The 17255-nt window shown below is 37.6% G+C and overlaps 1 protein-coding gene across 1 annotated transcript; it reads right to left on the reverse strand.

Moving 5' to 3' along the window:
• Positions 1-1516: 1516 nt before the first annotated feature.
• On the reverse strand, positions 1517-15413 carry rbm25b (RNA binding motif protein 25b). Its single transcript, XM_074616222.1, has 17 exons — positions 15273-15413; positions 13938-14034; positions 13473-13675; positions 12801-12858; positions 12468-12628; positions 12099-12284; positions 11915-11998; positions 8750-9018; positions 8284-8401; positions 7855-7944; positions 6686-6759; positions 6133-6283; positions 5447-5903; positions 3545-3840; positions 3299-3397; positions 3163-3210; positions 1517-2441 (listed from the first exon to the last, which is right to left on the reverse strand). Exons 2-17 carry the CDS (start codon positions 14011-14013, stop codon positions 2349-2351), a joined length of 2463 nt encoding a protein of 820 aa, XP_074472323.1. The 5' UTR covers positions 14014-14034; positions 15273-15413; the 3' UTR covers positions 1517-2348.
• Positions 15414-17255: the final 1842 nt, after the last annotated feature.

Here is a 17255-nt window from a genome sequence, read left to right on the forward strand (position 1 = left end):
GAATATTATGTTATAGAAAAGTCATAAAAAGTCATATTATAGTAAGGATGGAAGGATAGATAGCAGAGTTGGAGGATGGAGGTGATGAATTAACATGTTGTACCAGGAAGGACCTGTAGGAGGCGCTATCATGGGGATCGGTAGAGGAAGACGGGGTCTGCGTGCAGCCTGTTGGAGGTGTGTTTGTTTGAGACGGGACTAACAGCCGTGGGAAGCATCATGTGGTGCTGCAGGTGAGCTGATAGCATTCAGCTTTACCTGTGTTGTTGGGATAGATCCAGTCTCTCTGAAACCGAGAGACAACAAGTTAAAGTTGATAATAAAGCTCATGTTGTGAGTCCTGGAGCTGCTGGAGCTGCTGGAGCTGCTAGAGCCGGAGATGAAGGCTGAGGAGTCCATTAACACAGCCCTGAAGCTCCACCACCGAGAGTGGAGATGAGGCCTGCTGTTGGATTGGTTCCAGGTGGTTCCAGAGAGAAGGCTCAGGAGGTGGATATCATCCCTTAACTGTGAGTAAACAAGTTTGCAGTCCATACACACAGTCATAATAGTTTGCAGTCCAAGTATAAAATGCAATAGTAAAAATTGAAGACTTAAAACAGCAACATGAATTTAAAAAGAATAGTTAAAAGTGGGTTTTACTTGGCATTAGTTAACTTACATAAAAACATAAAAAGTCATAGTATAATATGTCATAAAAAGTCATAGTATAATATGTCATAAAAAGTCATAGTATAATATATGTCATAAAAAGTCTTAGTCTAATATGTCATAAAAAAGTTGTAGTATAATATGTCATATATGACATATATGTCATAAAAAGTCGTATAATATGTCATAAAAAGGTTGTAGTATAATATGTCATAAAAAGTCAGTGTAATATGTCATAGAGTCTTAGTCTAATATGTCATAAAAAGTTGTAGTATAATATGTCATAAAAAGTCAGTGTAATATGTCATAGAGTCTTAGTCTAATATGTCATAAAAAGGTTGTAGTATAATATGTCATATAATGTCATAAAAAGTCGTATAATATGTCATAAAAAGTCATAGTATAATATATGTCATAAAAAGTCTGTCTAATATGTCATAAAAAGTTGTATAATGTCATAAAAAGTCATAGTATAATATGTGTGTTTTACTATACTATGATTTTTCAAAAAATAAATTTCATGAAAAAGTCATAGTATAGAATGTCGAAAAATTTCATGAAAAAAAAGTTTTAGTATTGAATGTCGCAAAATTTCATGAAAAAAAGTCATAGTGTAGTATGTCATAAAAAGCCTCAATTGTTACTAAATGAATTAATCAAATTGACCCCACGGACATCCTGGGTTAACTAAGTTATACATTTGTGGTTTATTAGGAACAATTTATTGTATTTTGATTTTTAGTATTAAGTTTAACTTTTATCATCCCGCTCTATGACTGTAACAAAATCAAACTAAATATATTTAGTTGTAAATTGTGAAATAAACTAATGGTGGGTAGAAAATCAATTGGTTTTTCACAAACCATTATAAAAAATCAATTTTATTCAAATGTTCACCAATACAAAAAAACAAATGGAGAGCATCTTCACAACTTCAAATAATTTTTTTTTCACCCGTTCTCAGCTCATTTTTCTGATAGTGGTTATGACGTGTGTGTGTGTGCTTTTACAGCTGCTGGGATGTCACCATCCAAGATATATTCTGTGAGTTTTGTCATTAAACGCATTTCAAAATGACAACTAGGTGCTTTTTGAGATGGTCTGAAGACGAGAACATGCCAACACATTTATCAGGAATGTGATACGGAAAAAAATCGATTAACGAGATAGAAATTGTGTCCAAAACCCTGAATAAATAACCCTGTAAAAAAAAAAATAATTCACATCCTTGTTGTAGTTATGCATATTCTAAAGTCTACTTAACCAACCCACATTCAACTGCAAGCCAGATTTCACACTTTCCAGACTTTGATTGCTCGTAATAACCCTGCAGACGACTCTTCCCACAAAGTGTGTTGGCATGTGTACAAAAAAAATTATAGGACCTTCTTATCTGGCAACGCAACAATGGTCCTGGGTGCCTGTCAGCAGTTTCCTCTCAGAATTATTTCATCATAGTCAATTAATGACGTACTTTATATACACGAAAGCACACCGACACAGTCAGCACCTGCAAACAGAGAGGGGAAAAAACAATGACCTGAACAACTGGTGAGAATGAGCAGAATCTGCACTTCCAGTCTGTACTGGTTTACGGACACGTCGCTTCGTTTGGGGGGGTGACATAATTGCGCTAAACTATTATTATACACCATGTATGAAAAGGAAAAAGTTGATCTTCATTCAGTGACTTTTGCTTATTTCACCAGTCCAATCTTCTTAGCTTCGGTTTCATAAATGAGTAACCTCCACATTTTCACTATGAAGACTTCGGCTTCTTCGTCAAGAACCTGAAGCAGGAGACAAAAGGAAAGTTTACTGAGTTACGAATGTAGATGAAGGGTGGGACCTTTGACACATCTCCCAACTATCGCTATCTAATTAAGGCATAAAAATAAAGCCAATAGTAAATCTGTAGGTAATAGCTTATTCATTCATCCATTTTCTTTTATTAAAGTAAAAGAATACTCAAATTTGCCAATTATAATTTCTCAGAGCCGAATAGATGTTGCACATTCAAATGTAAAATATTCAGTTAACTGTCATGACACAGAAAAGCTGCATTTTCACATTAAGGAAGCTGAAACTGACTGACAAATATTTTGCATGTTATTGATGTAGTGAGGAATATACATAATCCTAACGATTTGAATTTGTTTTTATCTGCAGAGTTTTCATCCAGCTACAAAAATGGGTTAAGAACATGACTTCATAAGCATGGAGGTGAGTGAAGTCTCAGCTCAGTGCATTATAAACTCTGTGCGACACAACGTCGGAATCAGCAACAAACATTGCAATCAGTGCATCTCTAGATTTAGCTATTTTTATTTCTCACATACTTCACCATGACGAATGTTATAATTTGACTAGAGTTAGAAAGTTAACACCTACAGACTTTACCTTTTCATCATTCGATTATGACCAAAAAATAAAGAACATTTTAACTTTAAAACTACCGGACTGCCACTGTAACATTAACATAGTCAACTAAAGTCTGTTAAGATGACTCACCATAGCAACATCGTCCAGGATACTCTGTGGCATACTGTGAGCCATCACCTGGGAAAGACAAAAAAACATCAGGATCATTTCATGTTTCACTGCCCCTCAAATAAAGTCAACTGTCCAGACATCACATGATCAATACCTTGGAGCAGACAAAGTCCACTAACGTCGCCTCTTCCTCTCCGATGTACTCGATAATCTTTTTATTGATCCAGGGCCGAACGCGTCGTTCCATTAACGTCTGTTTAAGAAAGAGAGATGAAGGCAGGTTTTGTTTTAGAAGTGGTGTAAACATCTGCTTCCATTTCATCCAATTATCGACAACAGCTTTTGTAAACAATGTAACCACTCAATCTGAAATACAACACGTTGTTCCTGGTCTCCTCACCGTGTCCACCATAGTCCAGTCCAGCTCGTAGGAGAACAGCTCGGGCTTCGCTGTGGGAATCTTTTCTATCAGACTCTTGATGTGTTTCCGTTTCTCCTCAGTGTCGGCCCCCTTGATGCTGGAGAGCCCGGCCCCGTCCACGCCGAGGCTCTTGTCGTCGTCGTAATCCAGAGGCACCAGCTTCCTCTTGCGAGGCTGTTCGTCGGTTTCTTCGTCGTCGAACTTGTCGAAGACGCTGTCCACCGGCAGCTTCTTCCTCTTCCCTACGTTGGGCTGACTGGGGCTTCCTGAGGCACCTGGAGAGGACGAGGACATTCATGAATACAGTTTTCGTTTACAAATCATATATTTCTCTTGCATTTAGCTGGAATTTCTTGTTCTGCAGTGACTGAATCCTAACAAATACATGACATTTTCTTAAATGTTTACCTACGACGGCATATTGGGGCCATTGTAGGTAAAAAAAATAATAATTATGGAGCCAATTTATTACTTTAATCTCAGAATATCAGAGTATTTTTCTCTGAAATTTATGGAAATTTTTATTTTTTTCTCTGAATATTACCCCGGCTCCCTAATTATTTCTTTTTTTCCTACCAAGGTCCTAATACGCCGTTGTATTTACCAGTATCTGTTTCAATAAAAGGAAAAAAATATGAATGGAAGTAAAACAAGCAGCATGCTTAAATTATCTCATTAATCGTTGATATTTGTAATGTTACAGGAGTTTTCTGTGACTGACAATATACTTTTCCTAAATCTGCCTCACCTACCTCTTCAGTAAAGTGATTTCCTACATTATCCAGACTACATTTCAATATCCACTGAAAATCTTTGTGCTCCATACTGACAACAGATATGCAAGCTGTGCATTCTGGTACATGTAGGCTACTATCAGTGCAGTATCACTGTCTATGTTTACATAATTAACCTATTACTTTTACTCTTGTGAGCAAAATGCAACGTTATTTTGTTCCGTTGTGCACTATATATGAATAATATGAATGACAATAAAGTTAATCTTGAATTAATCTTGAATGATTTCTCCCTTTTTGGTTATGGAACATTGTAATCTACACCAATCTATCTGTAACTTTGACCTGTACCAATACAATTAATACTTTTGTAACAGGATTACTACGTGTGTTTTAGAGGGAAATCTGAAAACATTATGGTATTTTTTTTTATTTTCCTTTAGCAGTGGAGCTCTTGGCTGTCAGCATACCACTGACATGACTTCTTAATAAATGTCCTGAGAGTAGGGGCTGCAACAATTAATGGATTAGTTGTCAACTATTAAATTAATCGATTAATTGGTTTTGACTAATTTAAGAAAAAAAAAAAGTTAAATTTCTCTGATTCCAGATTCTTAAATGTGAATATTTTCTGGTTTCTTTCCTCCTCTATGACAGTAAACTGAATATTTTTGAGTTGTGGACAAAACAAGACATTTGAGGACATCATCTTGGGCTTTGGGAAACACATTTTCTGACATTTTATAGACCAAACAACTAATTAATTAATCAAGAATAAAATCAGATTGATCGACAATGAAAATAATCGTTAGTTGCAGCCCTATTAGTGATTAATCTGCCAGTTATTTTCTCAATTAATCAATTAATCATGTATTAAAAAATGCCCATTGCAATTTACTTTTAACTGCTCACTTTGGTCGACCATTTACAAAAATATAAAACAGAGAAAAGCAGCAAATATTCACATTTAAGAAGCTATGACGAGTGACTGTTTGGTCGTGACTTAGGTCGTCAGAAATGTTAATTAATTGATAAACAAAACTGTTGCAGATTAAATTTCTGAGTTACTATTTAACTAATAGTTTAATAGAATAGTAATAATAGTTTTAGCTCTGTTACAGCGAGGACACATTTCTTTTAGACTCACCCAGTTTGAGATTGAGGCCAAACTTTAGCCGGTGCTCCTCCTGCGGCAGCGCCTCAGGCGGCGAGTTCTCGTGGGGGATGATGATGCCGCACGGCGACTCGTCCCCGGGTGTGTTGGGGGACGCGCCGCCGCTGCCCGACGACACCGAGGGCGCCGCCGTGATGGGCCGCATCGTGGGCTTCAAGCACGGCTTTACGTCAGGGTTGTCTCCGTCATCGTCGTACTCCTGTTCCTCGCCCTCCTCCACCTCGTCGTCCGAGTGGGCTGGGGGCCTCGCACGGGGTTCTGCTGCTGCTGCTGCTCTCTCCGGTTCCTGTCGGCGGTCCCGGCGTTCTCGTGAACCCCTGTGGCGTTCCCGTTCCTCCTCGGGCTCGGGCTCCGGCTCGGGCTCGGGCTCCGGCTCCGGCTCTGGGATGACGGGAGGTTGTCTCAGACGCTCCTCCTCTTCCTCCTCCATCTGGACCAATAGGCGGCAGATATGCAACAAGATTTAACACCCAATCAGTGTTTTTTACAGAAAAGAAGGTCAACAGACAATGAAAGCTGGACACCAAAGATGTGCAGAGATGCAGAGAGACTTGGATGATAAAGTGACCTTCACAGAGACAACAGACAGCATGCACACTCACTGCAGATATACAGGCAAACACACGCACACACATTATTATTGTTAAGGCCAAGCATACCCTGCGTAGCTCTGCGTCTGGGTCTGGATGTCCCTCGTCTAGCAGCCTCTGTCTGATCTCCTCCAGCTCCTCCTTCTCTCTCTTCCTGTCACGCTCGTCCGCCTCCATCTCCTTCTCTCGGTCTCTGAGACGCTTCTGCAGCGCACTGCCCCTAGGGGTCGCATCAGAAATAACAGCCTTTAGAACAATAGCTGCAGCATTGCATCTGCTACCACAAGTCAGATCTGGGTCACACAGCATCGGCTGCGATTCTTCTATACTATGTTTTTAACATGTTTAGGTACCACATGGCTCAGATATGTCATTCTGAACAATGAAATCAAAACCTAAAAAAGGTTCAGTCTTCATATGTTTTGCTAAAATTCACAACGTTTCTGACACTGAATTGATTAGATGTCATTAACATCACACATCTGCAGATTTAAGGTATTTAAAGGCTGCATATCAGATGCAAATCCTACTTAAAGAGGCACATGTGTGCTTTTATTTTTGATTTACGATCTACTTCTAAGTAAAAACAACACTTTAGCATATTTGTTTTAACGTTGCTCACCTGTAGTACTTGGGGTCGTCTCTGTCATCATCGTAGTCTTCAAGAAACTCTTTCAACCGTTTGCCCTCTTTCATCTGAAGACACACAGGACCACGCTATTTCTTCACCATAATACATTCCTTTCTGCTCACAAATTTTATTGTCTGACTTATTAAATTGAATCATATGAAATATGATTTTATATATATATATAAATATAAATAAATATATATAAATATATATATAAATATATATATATATATATAAATATATATATATATATGAAAGCTCGATCTTGGAGACACAATAATATACGCACATTTAATAATGCTTTTCATTTCACATTAATAACTCGTAAAATGTATCCCTACATGACAGACACGTTCAAGTATATATATCTTTAAGCTCACTTACATTCTGTAGTGGAATTAACAGTGATTCATGAGATTTGTGAGGTTTAAGGTAAAACTAGGTAATATTCTGGCTTGTTAACCCTTTGAACTCCAAGCAGGTTACGGGCGTTTTTTGCTCCCGTCACATTTTACTCACTGTGGCCTTGTTTTTCACCGCAATATACAAGTTATGCACCTCTATAGAAGCAGCACAATCAGGGAAAAATGGGGCCTTTGGCTATATATGGGTGCTATACATATTGTTCTATTTACATTTTCACAACCTCAATTTACAACCGCTTTTGTCCTCTCCACTTGAAACACAGCAGGCAGTTCAGTCGAAGTTTAACTGAGTTTTTTTTGTTACACGACTGTTGGACTCAGATGAGTCATTCATGGCTTCCCAGTTGCGCTGAGGAGCTCAGAATTTAATGTTTTTTACAGGCTCTGTTATTATGAAAGGTTTATTTTTGGTGAAATTTTAAATGAAACATGTAGAATAAAATGATTTTGATGAAATATCACTGTGTTAAGCTTTGATTTGGTTACTTTTCCTGATGGAAGCATTCATCACACATGATGAGGAAATTTGAAAATCTCAAGATAATTTCTGTTTTTACAGTTTCTGTCTGTGATAAATTGTGTAATTTTGGTGATTTTCTAAAGAAACCATGCCTTTCAAACCCCCCGGTGGGTTGTGGAGTTCAGAGGGTTAAATAAGGACAAAGTGTACGCCAAGCGTTCAAAGTAAAGTAGGACACCTCTGTGAACATCAGTGGTCATTCAACGTGTTCTCACCATTTCTCGTCTGCGCTCATCTTCCCTCTCGGCCTCCTTGGCGTAATCCCGTGCCTTCTTCCTCTCCCTGAGCTCCCAGTTTTTTAGTCGCTGTCGTCACAACAGTATCAAGTAAGCCACAATCAAATACAACCATGATCCATCACATCAAGTGAGTAATACACACATTGTTATTTTAACCTTTTCCACTCCACCCTCTTTACAATAAACCAGTTTTTGTCTTTTTTAGGGGGGTACAGGGGGTCTTTAGGGGGAGATAGCAGGTCAACAGTAGAGGTCACATAGAAGTGGTGTACATCATCTGAAAGTTGGGAACCTGAAGATTAATTTGAGGTAAAGCTCAGCCACACAGTGCTGACATTTAGAAACCTGTGACCGAGGAACAGTGATTTTGGATACAGCCTAGGTAACCCTTCCAACCTTTCCTACCTCCTGATAGGCTGCCTCCTTGTCTCTGAGTTTCCTCTCCAGCTTCCTGCGTTCATACGACTCCTCTTCATCCTCTTGGTCTCGTTTCTTTTCTCTGTCTCGGTCTCGACTCGGCTCCCTGCAAAAACAAACAAAAAAAGGAACCAATATACATCAGTGTTAAGTTTAAGTTGAGACAGGAAGATGTCAATCAAAAATCAAGCATGGTGGATATACAGTATACAAAGACTGCAACCAAGAAATTTTTACAGTCGTCTCGCACAGTGTGACATGTAATGAACCTGCAACATCGCTGTTATCGCAGAGTTTATAAGGCCCTTTAAACTAAGGGCCCTGTACACTTTCCATGCTGCGATCAGTCACTTCAATCAAAACTTAGTCAACTGTTGGTGACTATATATTATTTTCTCTCTCAGCTCTGATGTGCTTGATTGAAATCTGTGATATGAGGTTTTTTTTCCTTCACCTGGATCGACTGCGTTCGGGGGTCTTGTCCCGACTTCTGTCCTTCTCCCAGTCTCGGTCTCGCTCTCGTTCTCTGGTCCTGCGGTCTTTGTCTCGGTCTCTCTCCCGTTCTCGATCTCTTTCCCTCTCGCGTTGTTCCTTCTCTCGTTCCTTCTCCCTCTCGCGGTCCCGTCGCTCCCTTTCCCGCTCTCGCTCTTTTTCCCGATCCCTCCGTTCCCGCTCAAACTCCAGCCGCTCCTTCTCCCTCTTGTCCTTCTCTTCTTCTAGTTTCTGCAGAACAAAACACAGACGGGGTTCAGCCGACGCCACGCAAGATCCAGTGAGTCTTTGCAGTCAATTTTCTACTGTGCACAGATCAAGTGGTTTCCAGATTTTTTGAAAGGTTTCATACAGGAACATGCCCTAGCCTAATCAGTGCAAAGCTTGTAAAAGCTGGAATCCTAACCTGGAAGGATCAAAAAGCTCTCTCTCACAGAGAGACAGCTTCATCGTTCATCTAAAGCAATATTTTGCCGCTTCAAACTTGCAGTATTTAACTACAGTTTAGCAAAAAAATGTAACTGGAAACCACTTTAATGGTCAAAAAGATCTGTGGAACATGTTCAACTTCATTCATAATGAGAAAAAGGCGCTGCAAAAGACAAAGCTTTTTTCTCTCCTTAAGAGTCCTCCTCTCAGAACAAGGAAAAAACAAAAACAGAAAACAGGCGTCAGTCGTTTGTTGAACTAGTTGTTTGTGACTTACAGGTGTTGAACTATGGATTCAGCCCTTCGCTGCCCCTACAAGCCTTTTAAGTTAGGCCTGGGAGGAAAGCAGGTCACACGGTATACAAGGGAAAAACGTTATGGGATTCTGTCTTGCTTAAACATCATCATTATCATCATCAAAAACTAACAACCTTTAATTCAACATGGCATTCGGTAATCAAGAAATGAACATAATGAACATCAGTTATTTCTGCACAGATAAATGAAATTGTAGAAGCGGTCTTACCCCTGCAGGAGTCTTCAGCAGCTCTTCACGACTCATTTACAAACACACATACACGCTTCCCAAATCTGCCTTTAAGGGCATTACACACAAGGCTTTGAGTTTATTGTGTTTATAGTTAAAACAGGATCAGACACAGAATGAGAGCACTGAATTCAAAGACTCTAAATACTGAACTTGGAGTATTTCCATTGCTTTTAGAGCAATTATTAAACAGACTAATGTACAGTAAGCAACGGTAAATTGATTTTATGTAAATTGCTTAACTACATCACAGTCGTGTGCATCATAGGGAGTCAGCTGGTCTTCTGCAAGATACACAGACTAATCTAAAAGCCTTGGGTGTAATGCAACTCAAGAGAAGGAAACTTATGACACGAGAAAGAAGATGGAAGACATTAAGCAACATTTTTTTTAACTTTACTATTAGCTCAGGTTAGATATTATTACTTAAGTGCATTAACTCAAGCATAAAATCAAGTTTGCATCTGTCTTTTTACTTACCTCTGAAGACTGTCTACCACGGCTTGCTAAATAAATACTTGACCCAAAATTATTTTAACATAATTTTGCTATAAGAATCTAACAGCCTGTCAGACAGTGCTAGTGACGGACCGTTCCCGAGCGATTCGTTCAAAAGAATGAATCTTTTGGGTGATCGAACTGAACCCATTTAGTTCATTTTCATGTATCAGCGCCGTGTTATCGATACATAGTCGGACGACAGACGCTACAAACTGAAAGTGAAAGTGTCTGCTCCGTACGGAGTCTCAGCTCAGAGTAGCAGGAGTCAGATTTCTCACACACGGGACGAGAGAGAGAGTTGACAAACAAGACGATGGCGGAGGATTTGGTATCGAAGCGGAAAACAAAAGCACCTATTTGGCAAGATTTCAGATTTAAAACCAATGCTATGAGGGAAACCATAACGTTAATGAGGTAATCGCTTAAATCGCCTCGACCGGAGAGGCCAGACGCACCGCCACCGGACGTTAAAGATCAAAGTAAGCGCGTTACACATATTGACAGTCGTCTTTTCTTGTAAAAGACCGGTGTAGTCGGTAACACCGGTGTTATCACAAGTTTATTAACCGGTGGGAAGATTTCCTCACCGTCACATCTCTAGGGTTCTCTTAGATAAAGTAGAAAACATGGACCGTGTACTTGAGTTTCATCCTGTGCAGTTTTGAAATACATACAAGCACTCACTGATCTATCTTGCAGAAAAGAAAAAGTAAGGCAGAGAGAATGATGGAGAGCAAGAGATGGAGGAGAGAAGTCACACAATAACACACACAGAGAGCACGTACCTTGTCAGTCTTCAGAATCAGTGTACTGCTGTGGAGAGGGCGCCCCCCCACACTAGCATAATAAAAAGCTACAGCCAAAGTCACTGCAGTGGTTATTGACAAGAGTCCTTGTGCTTCAACATGAACACCATTAAGACAAACCATCATTTACAGAGGACTCGCACAGGTTCACCGACTCAAGCTTTCGGGGGCACCGCTAATAATGTCACAAAATCAGGGTCAAAAGGTTGGGAGGAACTTCTGTATTGTCAAATGGTTGGCTGAATAAAGAGCATCATGAGCTCTGAACAACACACACAAAAGTGCAGTACAGTTGCCCCTACGCAAGTCCTCAAGAGGGGGGCGCCCAGTATATGTATATAGTAAATAAAGGCTGATACTTACATCCTATCCTCGCAACTTTTTCCAAAGCTCTGAGATTCATCTTGCTTTAGTCACCATATGATCACTATCATAATGGTGGGGTTTAATGAATAGATTAGCTTTTAAGTAACTTTACATCGTCTCCATGCATTTTTGTGTGATGAATGAAGAATGGATCTATAAAAAAAGTCACACCTATAGTTTCACTACGTTGGTCACAGGTGTCAAATCAGGCCTGAGAAAGGTGACAAAAATACTAGCTGTCTGCCTACTTGTGGTGTTTGAACATTGAACATGAAACATTTCATATAAATATGGGGCAAATTAAGATGTTTGGTGGTATAAATTTTAAGGATTGCCAATTTGTAGCGTAGTATGCATGTTACTGAGATCAAAAAAAAATCTGTGTTGACTAAATGTGCAAGCTCTAGGAGTGAACTATGTGAGCAGCTGCTGTCCAAAACCTGTAATGTGAACTACAAGATCAAAGGAGACACTTTACCTTGTGAGTGTCTCGAAATTTACTAATTTCTCTGGAAATCAGGTCTCTTTTGTCCTCCTCCATATCAATAGTGTTTATGTCGTCCTAAAGAAAAAGAAACACCAATGAAAAAGTAAGTTAACACTTTTAAATTCCAAGAGAAGAACAGTATGAGTGAGAGAGGAGTAAACAAAAGTTTGTATACCTCTTCTTTTTTCTCCTTTTTCCTCTTTCGTCGCTGGGAGTCCTCATCCTGTGAAGGCGCGTTGAGTTCGGCAGCATATTCCCGCATCAATCCATCGATAGCGCCTTTGACAATCTGATCCTTCTTCTTTGTCTCCTCGTCTAGAACATCTTCATCATCATCTACTCCATCTTCAGCCTTTTTATTCTGTCAGTAAAGAGAGATATCCTAGTTCAGTTTCACTACAATACATTTTTTTTAAATCGCTTAACAAATCTGAGATGTGGGCAGCGATTCAGAGATCTGGAACAAGGCTAAATCCTTTGAGGTAATGAATACAGACACACTGATCAAACTCATCACCAGAAATTCACTAAAACAGATTTATACCCCATTCGTAGTCTTTCTCTTGGCTTTCCACTCGTCCAGCTGAGCTTTAGTTTTGGCATCCACCTTCACCAATAGATTTTTGTCTCCAATCTGCAGGTCATGAAGCAGCCGCAGTGATCGCAATGTGGACTCTGGCTCCTTGTACTCACAAAACCCAAAGGCTGAAACAGATATTGAAATAGAAAAAAGACATCTGTGGTCATGTACGGTTTTATGGGATAACAAATACAAATTTATGGAGTGACGGCTGGTTGGTTTTACGTAAAAAAATCTTGATCTCCCATGAAAGCATTTCGTGGCACAATGAAGCTTGATGTGTGAATTATGATTTACCTTGAAGCTTGCCAGAGGCTCCTTGGACTCTCTTCCAGCTCAGAACAATTCCACATTTCTGTAACATAAGCACAAGGAGAAGAAGAGTTCACGACTCAGGTAGCAGTAGGAAAGAAATTTGACTAAAGCCTCGATTATACTCCCTAACGGACGCGTACACAGACAGCTGCAGACACCAAAAGCACCACTTTAAATCTTTGTGTTTACCAGAGATGTGCTCATAAGTTTCTTGGAAATAAGTCATTCAGCATAAAAAATTACTAAAGAAATCTACTTAGACAAAAACGATCAATTAGTCGACTAATCAACTAAGACGGGACAGCCCTAGGTAGAAGTGAATTTAAGAAAAATCAAATAAATGCCACGGTACAGGATTCAGTTTCAACAGGTTGCTCACACACAATTTGATAATCAAATTTCATGATATTAATATATGTGGCATCAGTGTTACAAAAAGAGTAATTGTTATTTGATTTGTGTTGTGATCTGTAAGATAACTACATCTATTAAACAAACCATGGAGATGGTATTTTTGACTCCTTGAAAAAAGAATAACAGAGTACAATTTGTGTAATTTCAAAGAAATCGTGGATGCAATTTCCATGCCCAGAAGACAGTTCTTTTGGATAACATATATAATATAATATTTGTAAATCCTATGCTGTTCCTTACCGCAAGCAGCTGTCTGATCAGCATGTCTGAAGCTTTCTCCGATATGTTCCCCACAAACACCGTGGTGGTGGGGCCGCTGCTCTCATTGTTTTCTCTGACACGCATTATTTCCTTTTTATGCATCGGAGGCTTACTGATCACTTGCACGGAGGGCATCATTACTGAGGTGGGGGTCATGATGTGAACCGGGATCATCGGACCTCCTGCAACAGCCAAAAGGAAATTTACATCAACTACACAAGGCCGGCCTTGGTTGTGGAGCCTGATGGCTACCAGCAAGAAGGACTGACCCAGACGCTTTGTGTTGTGCTTTGTGTGTAATATCTATAGATTATTGTAACTTCCAGCACTGGAGGTTCCTCTATAATCTGAGAGGTGGTAGGCTGCTAGTGTCCCAGTAGATAAAGGTGAAAGAGGTTGTCATATATACATGTATGGTTGGACAGCTGGGTGCTTAATGCTTACCTGTAAAGCCAGCAAACTGAGGGGGCATCCCAGGAGGGGGCAACAGCGGCCGGTTTAAATGAGGGGGGAAGGACATTCTGGGAGTGAACGGACCAACCTGAGGAACAAACAGTGATGCCCATTAGCAGTCTATCAATACATGATGTGTTAAACTCAACACTTCTAAATCCAAACAACCTTTACTAAAGAATTATATCCGTTCTCTTCAAACAGAAATTCAATTCTAAAATGTTTCTCTAAAAAAAGATGCTGAGAGTCTAAGATCGAAATTCTTCAAATTTCCTATTGCACCAAAAGTGAAGGAGGTTCACTTTAAGGTTCTCAATGAAATATATATAATATGCTGAATAATTGCTCTCTCTGTGATGAACACATTGAAACTACAGAACATTTATTTTATGAATGTATTTTTGCTAATGCTTTCTGGGATGATTTGCTTTATTGGTTGTCCACTAAATTGTTCTAATCTAACAAAGGAAAATGTTATATTTGGTACAATTGTGAAAGATCCCGTACACACAATCATTATGGAAAGTTTTTTATACATAAAAATAGATTCCTGAAATCAAGACCACAATGTCTCTGTTTTTCATAAGGAGCTGTGTCTTTACTTTTCATCTCTGAAACATATGAAGAAACAGAATGAAGCTATGAAGCTTTCAATGTTAGTTGAGGACCTTAACCTTACAGAGAACCCCTATAGCACTATAAGACCTATTCACACATTCCCTTACCCTTTTTTTGTTTGTTTGTTTATTTTTCTCTCTTCATCCACACTCTTATGCACTGTACAACACTTCCCAGGCTTGTCTGTTCCCTTGTAGTTGTGGACTGTTCTGTATGATGCAATATTGTAATGCATATTTCTCAATAATAATAAAAAAAAACAGAAAAAAAAACTTCTAAATCCAAACTATGGAGCTTCTTTGTGTTTAAACACACAGAGGAAAACACTGCCAAGTTGTGTCACAAGTCTGACATAGCTGTATGACCTGCTATCCAACTGTAAAGCTACTTAAAGTTAGCTTTACTCAGAGGAGTAACGTTATATCACTTATTATAAAATACATTAAGACCCACTTAATGTATTATTACTTTGTTTTTAATCAAGGCACTTTGTGTTGTAGCTAAATATCTCAACCAAAGTTTAACTTAACAGAAAACAGCAGTTTAGCATGTTAGCTACAGCTAGCATGAAGCACGCTACCCGGCTCCACTAAACTATGCTAAGCTAACATTAGCATGAGCTGGTTGTTGTTACCTAACAATCAAAACTCAGTTAAAACGAACTCTTATATGAGTTAGGAATAAACGTGAAAGTGTTCCGATACGTACCCAGGATTAGGTGGCGTAGAAAGAGATTAAAAACAGCTTTCTGAAGGAGATTAGTGAGAGAATATCTTTGTAACGTCCTGATTGTTGGATTAGCACGCTGGCTAGTGAGGTCACAGGCCTTCAGAGAACATCTGCGCATGCGCAGTACGGACCAGACTAGTACAGTACAGGGGCATTTGTTTTGGTCATCGGGACGTGGCGGTTGGGCGGAGCTAGAGAATGTTTTTTTTGTTTTTTTAATACCTTATTTCAAAAGTTCAATATAATATATTCGCATGTTCAGATCTTTCATTACAATTCTGCAAACAATATTTTACAGTATAAAAATAATATTAAATTAAATTAAAATTATACAACAAATAAAATGGGAAAGAAGGAAAGAAAAAGATGAATAAAAACAAAAAAATAAAATAACTTAATCAAAAATAAATAAGCAAACAAACAAAAAACATTCGGGATCTGTTAAACAATTGTAATAAATTTAAAATGTTTTTCGTCAATTTAGAGTTTTTTGAGTTTTAAGTTATCAATCATGCTAAAATATGTTTTAAAATCAGTATCTTTAAAAATAAAAAAGGAGGGTATTCTTTTAAGCCATATCATTTTATGTATGTAATATTTTGCTAGGATAATAATCAAATTAATTATGTAAATCTACCGAAAAACTGGGATTGTTGACATTGAGCAATATCTCAATCTTTGTTGTTAGTAACACTAGTAATGTTCTCTTACTATTAATGGGGTTTCTAGATCTGATAGAAAAGGTACTAATGCTTTTATTAGAAATCATCTTGAACATATTTCTACTCACATATGTAAATATATGTGTCAATATTTAAATAGAAAACAATGGAACGCTATCTTTCCGTTACTAATTCCAAATAGAATCAAGGAGTTTCTGTTTAAGCTTGTACACACAGATACTACCCTAAAGCTAATATTTGCAAGTTCTTTGCAACTGTTAACAACAGAAGCACTTTTTCTAACTGTGAAGGGGAAACTATTTAACTGTAGATTGTTTTCATGCTACTTCTTTTTGGTTTGATTTACTTCTCAAAACATTTTGAAAAAGACATCATGCTAACAAAGATTAAGATATTACTCACTTTTAACAACCCCAGTTTTTCGGCAAATTTACATAAATTAATTTAATTAATATCTTAGCAAAATATTATACCTATAAAATGATATGGCTTAAAATACTTTTAAATATTTAAAAAATATTTGACTACGATTGAAAACTTAAAACTCAAAAATTCAAAATTGGCAAAAAACATTTCTTTCACATTTCAAATTAACTCTAATTGTTTAACAGACCCTGATTGTTTTCCTTTCCTTACATTCTATTTGTTGTATAATTTATTTTATTTTTCATATTACTTTCATACTGTAAAATATATTTGCTGATTTTTTTGTAATGAAAAATCTGAACATGTTTATGTAACTACTGTATTTATAACTTTCTAAATAAAGTAAAGAAAAAACTACTAGTAGTAGTAAATTAATACTTCTAACAATAACACCATAATTAATGTGCATAATTGCTACTACTACTACTAATAATAGTAATAATAATAATTATAGTAATAATAATTTGTGTGGTGTGCTATTAATATGTTGCCTAATAATTGAATAAGAGTTGCATAATAATTGTATAACAGGAGTAGATGCATCAGGTACTTTAATCAGTAAAACATTTTCAATTTGATGTAGAAATAATCACATCAGTCGTATATCATCGTATCAGTCGTATATCATCGTCATCAGTCGTATATTGTGTTATATTATTATTATATATTATATATTGTGTTATATTATTATTAAATATGATATATATAATAAAATAATAATAATAATATATAATATATAATATATATATATAATATATATATATAATATATATATACATTATTATTATTATTATTATTATTATTAAGTGTTATATGACGAAGTATAATGTTACCGGTTGGTTACCATGGTATT

Source organism: Sebastes fasciatus, chromosome 18 (assembly GCF_043250625.1).
Source record: "Sebastes fasciatus isolate fSebFas1 chromosome 18, fSebFas1.pri, whole genome shotgun sequence".
In the NCBI taxonomy this organism is placed as follows: domain Eukaryota; kingdom Metazoa; phylum Chordata; class Actinopteri; order Perciformes; family Sebastidae; genus Sebastes; species Sebastes fasciatus.

What these genes read in the sequence shown, in the direction of transcription:
- rbm25b (XM_074616222.1), bottom strand. Translation starts at nt 14,013, where the DNA reads ATGTCCTTCCCCCCTCATTTAAACCGGCCGCTGTTGCCCCCTCCTGGG. An exon ending in TCAGTTTGCTGGCTTTACAG is followed by an intron (nt 13,676 to 13,937) that starts GTAAGCATTAAG and finishes TGGCTGTTGCAG; the next exon opens with GAGGTCCGATGATCCCGGTT. An exon ending in CAGACGCAGAGCTACGCAGG is followed by an intron (nt 5,904 to 6,132) that starts GTATGCTTGGCC and finishes CTATTGGTCCAG; the next exon opens with ATGGAGGAGGAAGAGGAGGA.